Source organism: Ptiloglossa arizonensis, chromosome 4 (assembly GCF_051014685.1).
Source record: "Ptiloglossa arizonensis isolate GNS036 chromosome 4, iyPtiAriz1_principal, whole genome shotgun sequence".
In the NCBI taxonomy this organism is placed as follows: domain Eukaryota; kingdom Metazoa; phylum Arthropoda; class Insecta; order Hymenoptera; family Colletidae; genus Ptiloglossa; species Ptiloglossa arizonensis.
The window spans coordinates 5,876,035-5,887,812 of NC_135051.1; the positions used below are offsets into that span (position 1 = coordinate 5,876,035).

Sequence of the window (11,778 nt, forward strand, 5' to 3'; positions counted from 1 at the left end):
AAATACTGATATTTTTTAATTTAGACAAATATGATAATCAAAAGAAAAGGTATGTATATATGTTATATATATCTATGACTTATTTCAAAATATCCTTACCATTAGAGTCAGAGGAAATATTGACCGGTTAAGGTCACTTTCTTGACTATGAATCATCTCATTGATTCCATGCTTGATCGCTACTTTTACACTATGCTAGTTTGTTTCTCTGTTTGAGACACAGGGATATGAAACGGCTTGGAATAACGGCTTAATTATCTTAACAGCCTAATATTTTTTTCTGGAGAAAACTTTTTTTGACTACTTTCTTAGAAAAATTCTTACCTACATTCAAATGTTTTCGCGTCTAAAGTAGAATTTGTTAAATAGGTATGTTTAGTTTTACTATGAATTCAAGTTGCAGATACCGGATTCTGGTTCAGTATGTGATTTAAATCGCTGCAAAATCTATATGTACTTGTAATATAACTTAAAAGAAAGTAGAAATAATTATTTAAATTCAGAATTTCAAGTTTTAAGATATAAATTTGTATTAGTAGCGATGGAACATTTTATTAGAATCATAAAAATAATTAATTCTCTGTTAATTATTTATAATTTCTATAAATATATTAATATATTTCTAAAAAATTTGGTTTAACTTTATTAGCACATTTTGCTAATTGTTTGACGAAAAAGCATCGCACCTACAGATAAGAAGTGATGAGGTAACAAGTTTCGTCATATTACCGCTTAGTGGCGTTTGCTTCGCATGAGAATTCTATGACCGCTATACTTTCTATTCTATGTTCTCTATAAAATATATTACACTTACTTGGTAGTCTGTAGTAGTCTACGGACATGGTTAAATGTGGATTGTTTCAGTATGTAGATACGAATATAAGAGCGATTTAAAACTGGAATTGCCTTTTGTGTTTGCGTGAGGGGTATCACTGAAAAATGATTCGCACAGTGTCATCAAATTTTTAGGAATTAATGAAACTGAAAAAGCGGAAGAGTCTGTGCGCGCAGTGCGTGAATATGCCCGCCAAGGTCTCAAAGAAGGTCGTGGGCATGATCGTACGAAGCCGAAAATTCATTATTAAGGATGGGGTCATTACGGTACTGAATAATTCAGTTTAATATCTATTAGATTTTTAAGTTACATCTTGATCCTTTTATGTGTTACCTCTGATTTCGCATTGAAAGTAAGTACGATTTTTCGTTCAATGCATGACGTGTATAACGATACATTCTGTGTTTATCTTCTGTCAAGTAGCACATAAAATAGTAAATAACAACGAAAAGTTTTCCGTGTTAAATGCTTTTTCATATATAATTATCAAATTTATGAAACTTTGTGTGAGTTTTAGCGTGATTACATTGTAATTATATAGCATTGACACATGGCTGAATCTTTGTTCATATTCATACATACATATCTATTAGAACAATTCATTTTCATGTAGATGACTGTTGTGAAATGCAATTTGCACATTTCATGTAAAAAGTTCAAAATTTTCAATGATATTTTATTCAACTTGATATACATTTATTTAAAGTTTCTACTTTTTGTTATTGTTTCTAATATAAAATACTAATTATAATATGTGACAATAAAGTAACAATATTATTAACATTGAAATATAATATAAGTTCTTTATAATTAACTTCAACTTTAACATTCCTAATATTTTATAATTGCTGAAGTATGACCTGCAACCAGCTTCTTTGTTTCGCTTTTATCTTTAAAAACAGCTTAAGATTGTTTTGAATCTATACAAAATGATCTTTAGAAAACATTAGGTCTTGTTTAAGATAATATTTGGTAAGATTATCACTAAAAAAACTTAAGAATAGTATAATGTTGCCTTAGACTATATCATTTTCTTCTTTTCAATTCTTTTTGCTTCATGGATTACATTTTTATTATTCAATTACATTTTTACCTTTACTTTTATACTTTTTAAATTATTATTTATCATACAAAAATTATAAATAATTCTTTATAATAATTATGGGAAAGTACATTTATTTGTCTAACTTTTTAACATTATCAACTATGAATTCTGTGAAAAATGTTTTTAATATTAACGAAATTGAAAACAAACAATTAAATATTTAATTTTAATTAAATTAACTAATGCATAAAGAATAAACGTATTTTTGGGAACAATATGGTAACCTTTAAGTTCACCTTGATCAACTTTATTGAAAGTAGAAAATATATACATATATGCATATGTATGTTTCAATTACAAATATGGAAAAATGTTTTTACAATTAACATATTATAACAATGATCATAACTATGAAAAAATTCAAATTCTGAAAACAAGGAACTTAAAATTATTATCATTATGGTTTATCTACGAAACCGTAAATAGAATGTTTATGACTATAAATACATTTACCTTTCCATTAAAATATATATTTAGTTTTTATTAAAATGATATTAAATTATTAATTTCTTTTTAATTAAAGTATTATTATATATGTACAACTCTTTCAAGTAATACCGTTCTTGCGCATATTGATCAGCTGCCAACAATGTGTCGGTTGACAAGTAATCTTCTCGAATACTTAGTAAATGATACAAATGTATTTATTTAAAATTACTAAAGAGGAAACAATTTTTTGTTTGAACATGTTGTTATATATGCATGACCAACAGAATATTATATTCTGTTCATAGATTTTTAGGTTAGATGCAGTGTAAAGGTACGACGAAAGAACTATAGAGTGTATCGCGAAAAGTGGGGGGGCTTTCGGTGTCGTGTTAGAGTTGCAATGCAGTGGTCCAGGGTTTCTATAGTTAAAATTGTTGATAGTTGGACCGAAAGAGGTAAAAGTGTGAACTATAAAAGCTGAAGAACCGTTAATTAAATATGTGATCTTGAAAATCTCGACGACGAAGTGCTGACAATAAGTTATGACATCGAAAGACGTTAAATCCGAAAAGGATTACTCCACCCGATGGATCAGTTGATATCCATTACCGATCATACCATTCTTTTGACATGTTTGTAACGTAATGTTTCACGGTACGATTTTCACAGAAAATTTAAATGTCAAAGACTATTTCACGTGAATATATCTTTCCGGAATAATGAAAAACCGCGTAATGTCGCACCAAACAATATTTAATTATCGAATTATTAACAAACAACGAATGGAATAATGCTTGACAAAAACATGACAATTATTTTTAACAAAGAGAAATGTTTAAGACAGAAATGCTTGAATGGCACTATGTAAAGAAAAAGAATTCCTGAATTTTTCTAAACTGTAACCTGTTAACAATGTAGTGCTTTATAAATAAGCTGCCCTTGAAAGTTGCTAAGACTATAATATGTGATAAGAACTTAAAATTTTTCAATAAGTCTGTATACACAACATAAAAGGTATACTTTTGAGATGGTCATGCCTGGATATTTTATTCAATAATAATGGTTTTGATACAACATTTTGTGTCAGTATAAGACTCTTTGATTTTGTGTTGAGAAATGTAAAAAGAAAACAGAAATGGGCAGTATGCTTTATTTAAATGAAAAGAGAATTTAAAGTGTGACTAAAACATGTCACAATAAAGACAATTCATAGAATTATTTGAACAAAGAAATTCAAGCTGTTACAATAAACAATGATAGCAGACTTTATTTACTTTATCAAATTAATTAGATTGTTTTACAATAATATTGAACATGCACAATATTGTTCATTTAATAAGTGATATTCTATATTTTTAATCTAGTTGTTTAACTTTTGTTAATAACAACTTATGATAATAAGAACTTAGTATCATGGAAACAAGAAAGAAGCTTGTTGCAATTACTAATTCAATTATTTTATACATACATTACTAAATTAATACAATCTATATAAGCCATACAAATAAATAAATAGATTATATTTCATTAGACAAAATGGTATATGTGATACAATAAAAACTTGTATAAAAGCAAATGTAAAGTTTAAATGTACTGCAAGAAATTTAAAAAAAAGAAATACAGACATAAAGCTTTGAATTGGAATTATGCATAAACATAATTAAAAAAGCACAGTGTTAATAAATAATTTTTAACGAAGATTAGGTTGAACATTTGAAAATGCGAAATTGATATGGTGCTAAGACAAGGTTATTCATTACAGTATTATATGGATCTGAACAACTGATAAATGAAAAATTGATAGAATCATAAATATGGAAAGAAATATATATAGTAACACTTCTTAGGGGTCATGCCCCCTGGGGCAAAAGGCGAAGCAGAGGGCTTGGGCCCTTCCTGTTCTGAAATTCACAACAGCCAAGAACATGCTATTGCTAAACTCACACCTCCTCTTACATTTACTCAGCAATGCTACAGGCATCTTAAGGTCAGCTGTCACAATTTGCAAAGTGCTTATAGTTTTGATAAATCCAAAGAAGATTATGATATTATGTTGTATAAAATTATCTTTTTACTGTTCCATATTCACTGGGTACAGCAAATAGATATCATGGCTGCTTATGAATTGTGTATTTATTATCTAATTTAGAGGGGATAAATTTATATGATTTATTGTTTTTGTTTTTCAGAGTTCTGGTATTGGAGAGGCAAGTGTGTACCATGCTCTGGTTGTAATATTTTTGGAATTTTTTGCATGGGGTTTATTAACCATGCCTGTTATCTCTGTATTAAATATCACATTTCCAAATCATACGTTCCTGATGAATGGCTTGATAATGGGCATTAAAGGAATCTTGTCATTTCTTTCTGCACCATTAATCGGTGCTTTGTCTGATGTGTGGGGTCGAAAATTCTTTCTACTCATCACAGTAGCCTTCACATGTGCGCCGATTCCTCTAATGAGCATTAACACATGGTGGTTCTTTGCTATGATCTCCATCAGTGGTGTCTTTGCTTGCACATTTTCAGTGGTATTTGCATATGTTGCTGATGTTACAGAAGAACATCAAAGATCCCCAGCATATGGTATGGTAAGTATTATATTACTAACTTTTTGTTTAAAAAAATGTGAATGAAGAAATATTTGTTTCATCAATATATTTCATTAGGTATCAGCAACTTTTGCTGCAAGTATGGTAATAAGTCCAGCATTAGGAGATTATATTATGAAAGAATATGGAGAAAATCTTGTGGTTGCATTAGCAACTGCTATTGCGGTATTGGATGTGTTTTTTATATTAGTGGCTGTACCTGAAAGTTTGCCTGAAAAAGCTCGTCCACCAGCACCTATATCTTGGGAGCAGGCAGATCCTTTTGCTTACCTTGGAAAGGCAAGTAATTAATTATAACATATATAAAGGAAATGTACTTGAAGTCAATCCAAATTAGCGAGTTTGAGTGTAAAAATAGATGTATTTTTGCAATTGCGAATTCTTGTGTTCTATTTTAAATGAATTATGTAAGTTAAGATTATATAAAAAACACATTTTTGTGTTATATGAGAAATTTTGAGTATAGAAATGTTATTTATAATGTTTTAGGTTGGTAAAGATCACACAATCTTAATGTTGTGTATTACTGTGTTCCTGAGCTATCTTCCTGAAGCGGGACAATATAGTTGTATATTTGTCTATTTGACTAAGGTTATGGGATTTACTGCTTTGATGGTAGCAATTTTTATTGCTGTGGTGGGAGTCTTAAGCGTTGGTGCGCAGATTGTCTTGGGTTCTTTAATAAGGATCCTTGGCAGTAAACATACTATAATGTTAGGCCTTTTATTCGAGATGTTACAACTTATGTGGTTTGGCTTTGGTTCCCAAACATGGTAATGTAATATTTTTTATTTATATTCATAAAACAATTTTTATATAGAATCTAAATAGAATATTACATAACAAAAAACAGAAATACTTGAATTCTATGAAATACTTTTGCAACTTCAAGGATGATGTGGGCTGCTGGAGTGCTTGCCTCTGTGTCAAGTATTACATATCCTGCAATTTCTGCATTCATATCCATGCATTCTGATGCTGATAAGCAGGGTTTGGTACAAGGCATGGTAACTGGAATGCGTGGATTATGCAATGGTCTTGGGCCAGCAATGTTTGGAGTCATCTTTTACTTGTTTCGCGTTGATCTCAACGATAATTCTCCCCTTCCTGCAAAACCATCTCCTTTAGATGAAAATAATAAAACAGGAACTGCCACACATCTTGATATTATGCCACAGCTAGTGACCCAGGTAAGGTTTATTATAAATGAAATATTCTTGATGTAAATTTTGTATAAAAATAATTATTTGGTAATAACTTTGTTCACACGAAACACTTTATGCAAATGTTTTAAACAGAGAAATGACACTTTCAGCTTGTACCAGGACCACCATTTGTGTTTGGTGCATTACTTGTGATATGCGCATTACTGGTAGCTGCATTTATACCCGAATCAAACACAATGCCAACAGGACCGTTGCACCATCCATCCACCTCCCGGAGGCCCTCCGGTAAATACGCATATCAGAAATGTACGTTAAAGGTTGACAGTTATGTTAAAAGTCAGATGTATTGTTGGTGGTGGTTTTTGTTTGAATCTGTTGATTGAGTAAGAAGAGAATTACCATTGAATATTAATGTTGCTATAAAATACAGAGATCATTAACATATAAAATAATATATTTATATATTAATCGTCAAAATAATCAAAATACATCTATATTTTATATAACATATATGTACGTTCTTTTAAAGTTGACATGCACTACGTATAGCTATATTGTATGTATTTGCCAAAACATTTGTACACTATATTACACATTTTTATAATTTAAGGTTTGTCCTTGGACGTACACTATGAGGCAGACAAATTGGGAAGCGGGAAAGGGAAAATAGGACCGTTGTCACCTCTAGTCGACAATTGCAACTCTGCTGCTCTATAGCTATTGTCAAAATTAAGACAAGACACAGTAAAGAAGAGGGATATCTATCCATGCCCAGTGACAAAACTCTGTGTTTAGAGAAGCGGTCGTTACTATCAAGTGCATCTACTTTACGAGGACTTTGAGAGAGCTGTCTATATTGTATTATACTACATCTTTAAGTCAATAACTGAGTTTGATTTTAGGATTATCAATCTTCTTAATGTTTAGGTTATGAAAGATTTTTACGAGCAGTGCTTGTTTTATGAACATGTACGTTGAAATGAAAACAGAATTCAATCTGTTTAGGTGTTTTGTTATATAAAAAATTAAATTTGCTTTTTTAAAAAAGAAAGTGATTGTAATATCAACTTGTATTAAGTCAAGCACTGGATACCTTGATTTGTTTATCAGTGACTCCTAGTTTATGTAGTTTGCCGATAGCATAAAACTGTGACATGAATGAAAGTTGTAATCAGTATTTTTTACTAGACTTATAACACAAATTATAGAACTTTTTATGTAAATTCCTTTTTTTTTTTTAATCATACACGTTACTCATTGCTGACAGTTTTTTTTAAATTTAAGGTAGAAGCACCTGTTAGTTTGATCACACATATCATGCAACTCGAATTTAGGATAGTTTCCATAATATTTTTGTGAATCGTGTCTGAAAAACAAAATTTTATTTATTTGCGAATATATTTTGTTTCATTTTTCATGCATTCCTTTGTTTTAAGCATACCTTTTAAATTTGAAAGTTAAGTGCAATACAAGAAAGAATCAACAGACATTGTAAATGAATTCTATATAGCTAAAATAGAGAATAAGTTTTCAGTTACATATAATACCTAGTTGGAGTTAGCTGATGTTTGTAAAGTACGTTAATTATTTTCTTTGCATAAAATATTTATTTTAATAATTAGACGTCAGCAGAATGAATGCAATGGCCTTAATCAGAAAGAACAACAATTTATATGAAATTATACTTTGCCATTCAAAGGCAGTGGTACATTTTAATTAAGAATGTTGCAAACAATATTCATTAAACGCTTGCAGCGTTTCCCTAATGTTAAAATGTGCATGTTATAAATTGGAGTCATTGATGTTAAGGAAATACAACAATAGTGTAGTGTATTTGTGCATTTCACTTGTATTTTATGAGAGAATTAGTGTCTGCAGAATTATATGTGCATTGCCATAGTATAACTTTTTGAATTAAAAATCTGCCAACATTGTTTAGTATCGATTTATGACGATGAAGTTTAATCATGTATTAAAATCTCTGCACATTGCTAACATGATTTTAAAGCATAAAAATTTCTTCAAAATGCTTGAAGTAAATCTAGCTTCGTTACTATAATTTTTCAACATACACGAAGTTATTACCGCCATTTGTTACAAGGTAATTAAGAAGTAAAAGAGGATACTCAAATTCCTTTAAAAACCAAAGAATGAATAGTAGCAGAAGATTTACTCAAAAGTTGTAATGTTAAGAAGCAATAGGAATCCATGAAATATGGTGCAATGCGTGAGCAAGAAATAAAATTTGGTATGATCTCACTTTTCTCCAAGAATCCTTCTATTTTCTAAATTAGAAAGAATGTATATAAATCACAATATATTATTTCTTTTGTAAAAGTTCAAAAGAAAGTTTAATCGATCTTTGGACGTTTTAATCTATCAGTGCTATTCCATTGCTTGGAATTATTCTGATATTAAAAAGTGCTATGCATATCGAAATTTAATATTGTTTTTATATTATCATTAAGGTAAACTGTGGAATAAAATTCCATTGTAATTGCACAAGTTAAAAACACGCGACAGAATTACTTTAATGATCACGATAAAGAACATTATACAAATTCATGAAAGCGCATAATATATTATGTGATAAATTTCTTGGAGAATACAAGCATAAAATGCAACAATTTTATGTTTTTGCCTGATTTAGAAATTTAATAACTTGCCGTTATACACTGGAATACATTATCACTGTTGTAACATAACATTGCAAAAAAGAAAACGAAGGAATCACGATATTAGTAATAAAATCCAGTTTAAGACTTAACACCTCAATAAATTAAGTAATTGTATATGTAAAATGTATGACGAATGCATTAATAAAAATAATTATTTTTAAGATACAAGGACCCAATATTATACAAACAGAAATTTTCACGTACACTAAAAACCTTTTTACATATTTACATTTTGTATATTTCATTGTTCTTTAAAAGGTGTTTTTACTGTCTGAAATCTTTTTAATTGGTTTGCGAAATAGTTATTACTGTCGAACCACTTTGCTGCCAAGATTCAATTGCTTTATTGACAATTAATTCCGAACTTTCTTCCGTTATCTGAAAAAGAGTATTTTCAGAGAATCAATTGCTTATTCTACTTTATACATTCATACGTATGTACATACGTGCGCGCGCGCATGTGTGTGTAAAAAAATATATATATATATAATAAGCATCATACATTGCTAATAGTATCTAATACATTGTCCATATTTTCACATCTGAGTAAAAGTCGCCTTAAAGTAGTTAGTGTGACAACAGTGACGAAAATTAATATTCTGTATGCACCTACAGCTATTTTATCCCAAATTCTGTAATAATTAGATATAAGTTTCTTATAATTATATTTATTAAATTTTTAAAATTCTTTTTTCAATCGTATTGAAATACAATACATACTTTGCTATAGAACCATCAGATATTGTTCCGGCAAAACATGAACAAAACCAAACATCGTACGGAATACCATGAAGTGCTTCAATTTTAATAAGGTGTTTATACAATTCTGAATCTTCTCTTTCTAATAGAGTACAAGTACATTCTTGTAATCTGCTTACTTCCTTATGAAATTTCTGAACTTGATCTAAGAGGCCACATAATATCCAATATGTGTCTACAAGTTTTTCTTCATGGGTGTCATTATCGACAATATGCCACAATGTTTCAGCCATTCGACTCATAGCTCTATAATGAAAATACATATTGGTAAGTACATTTCAACACATTATAATTACAATGAACATAATTTTAAAATAAAGATAGACCTGTGCAAAGGAATTTCTAATTGGGCATTCATATCAAGTTTTGCTCTTCTTGTACGTAATAACCACATTGTAAGAACGATTAAATGAGGTTTTGTATAATTGTCCAAAATCTTAGTAACTTTTAATGCTTTTTGTAGATCTTGAAATTCTATTCTTCTTTGATTCATTATAAATTTATGACTATCTACATAAACTGGTATAATATCCAATAAAATTTTCCAGAGAAAAGTTCTGTGTATAGTAGGAACTGTAAACCGCAAGCAAAACTGTTTTAGTTTTGCTTTATCAAAAGGTCGTTCTTTAAGTAATATTTCCAAAGATCTTTTTTCTTCAACGCTACGAAATCCCACCTATATTTCAACATACACACGATTAATGAGTTATTTTAATAAATTTTGTATATTGGTTATGTTACATGGATTGAAATAACATCTTGCTCAAAAGTGTTTACCTTCTCGTAATAAGATGAACGAAAATTTCGTTCATCTGTCATTTTTTTATTAACGAGTTTCTGAAAGTTACTTATAATTATTTAATGGTTTCAAAACAATTAACGCATTCAAAATAAGAAACAACAGTCATTGGTCATAACTTCACAATACACTTCTCCTCTTGAATTTTATACAAAAGAGTAGACCGTGATACTGATCGATACCATTTGTCTAGATATTATATTTTGTCTAGTTATCGTCACAGATGAGTTATAAAATAGACATTGCGGGCAATATTTTTTGTGGTTCTCGGACTGAAGGATTGCGGTAAAAACGAGATATAGACCAATATTATACCAATAACAATATTTGAAATATTGGCCTTACAAAAGGTGATCTGATGACCGCGTAAGCATTAATACAATTTAGAACGTTTGACAACAAAGAAATTTCCGATTTCAGCGGCTTTGCACTTTGTTATGGTTGTTTGTGTTGACATGTTTTTTAAGTAAGTAATACACTAATTTAACATTGGTCTAATTCTTATAATTTTTTAAATACGCATATAGATTATATTTTTCATATAAAAAAGCCAATATTTAATTTATAATTTTTTTAGAGAGAAAAATTACTGTCAAAGACAACTCATAGGTATCGACTATGATTCATATTTGTCCGTGTCAATTATTTTTCTCTCGATAAAATTAAACATTTCCTTTGATTACAATTTAGGATCAGGTTAAGGAAATCAAGGAAGATTTGAAAAATAAGACAAACTACTTGTGTTACACCAAATGAATTTATTGAAATATATGATATACATTCATGTTCGTTCGTTTCATGACATACTCAAACTTTCATACGTGTTACAAAAATGTTCTATGTTACAATATTATACTTATTCGTATATCCTATAAAATTAATTTAAATTTACAACCGATTAGCTCGGTGTTAATAAATTATGAACAAAAGAACATACACGTTTATTATACAGCGACGTTTACACATTCAAATAGTATATAGCATAATAATAAACATAAATTCTAAACATATGGTACACATACGTTTTAAATGTTACTCATTGGAAAACTGCAATTACTTTCCTGATAATCTATTATAACTTGCTCAAAAAAGGATTGATATTTTACATGGTCGGTATTTTATTATATCAAAGGCTTTGCTACCTCACCTATCACATTTGATTTCAATTCTTATAACTAGTAGCGCTGGTAGTTCATTCCAGTTGAATAGATAACGTTGCAAGCGACACAGGAATGGTAACGGGGTTCACAAGTCTTTGAATTATGTAACGTAGAAAAGTATTGCTTGCAACATCTATTTGTCTCTGTAAATCATTTGTGCCTATCACCATACAAAATAGACGTCACTAAAAATGTAAATTAGTAATATGTGAATGTAAATTTAAACGTTGCTTGA

The 11,778-nt window shown here is 29.4% G+C and overlaps 2 protein-coding genes across 10 annotated transcripts; one reads left to right on the forward strand and one right to left on the reverse strand.

Annotated features, from left to right (window-relative positions):
- The first annotated feature begins 787 nt into the window (after nucleotides 1-787).
- On the forward strand, nucleotides 788-7,568 carry LOC143145700 (hippocampus abundant transcript 1 protein). 7 transcript variants are annotated; one of them, XM_076309325.1, is made up of 8 exons: nucleotides 788-1,101; nucleotides 4,132-4,356; nucleotides 4,559-4,960; nucleotides 5,039-5,260; nucleotides 5,471-5,754; nucleotides 5,874-6,171; nucleotides 6,297-6,432; nucleotides 6,758-7,568. In XM_076309325.1, the coding sequence occupies exons 2-8, from the start codon at nucleotides 4,222-4,224 to the stop codon at nucleotides 6,862-6,864; spliced, it is 1,584 nt and encodes a 527-aa protein (XP_076165440.1). In that variant the 5' UTR covers nucleotides 788-1,101; nucleotides 4,132-4,221; the 3' UTR covers nucleotides 6,865-7,568. The 7 variants fall into 7 exon arrangements, with proteins under 7 accessions (XP_076165440.1, XP_076165437.1, XP_076165436.1 ...); XM_076309322.1 differs by having other exon boundaries at nucleotides 807-1,187; nucleotides 6,297-6,453; XM_076309321.1 differs by having other exon boundaries at nucleotides 807-1,187; nucleotides 4,217-4,356; nucleotides 6,297-6,453.
- On the reverse strand, nucleotides 5,686-10,766 carry Tbc1d7 (TBC1 domain family member 7). 3 transcript variants are annotated; one of them, XR_012991754.1, is made up of 7 exons: nucleotides 10,362-10,766; nucleotides 9,911-10,260; nucleotides 9,546-9,830; nucleotides 9,328-9,457; nucleotides 9,055-9,203; nucleotides 6,240-6,519; nucleotides 5,686-6,088 (listed from the first exon to the last, which is right to left on the reverse strand). XR_012991754.1 is itself a non-coding variant. In XM_076309327.1 (5 exons), exons 1-5 carry the CDS (start codon nucleotides 10,401-10,403, stop codon nucleotides 9,108-9,110), a joined length of 903 nt encoding a protein of 300 aa, XP_076165442.1. In that variant the 5' UTR covers nucleotides 10,404-10,765; the 3' UTR covers nucleotides 8,960-9,107. The 3 variants fall into 3 exon arrangements, 1 of the variants encoding a protein (XP_076165442.1); XR_012991753.1 differs by lacking the exons at nucleotides 5,686-6,088; nucleotides 6,240-6,519 and adding an exon at nucleotides 6,553-7,513 and having other exon boundaries at nucleotides 9,030-9,203; nucleotides 10,362-10,765; XM_076309327.1 differs by lacking the exons at nucleotides 5,686-6,088; nucleotides 6,240-6,519 and having other exon boundaries at nucleotides 8,960-9,203; nucleotides 10,362-10,765.
- Between the last annotated feature and the right edge of the window lie 1,012 nt (nucleotides 10,767-11,778).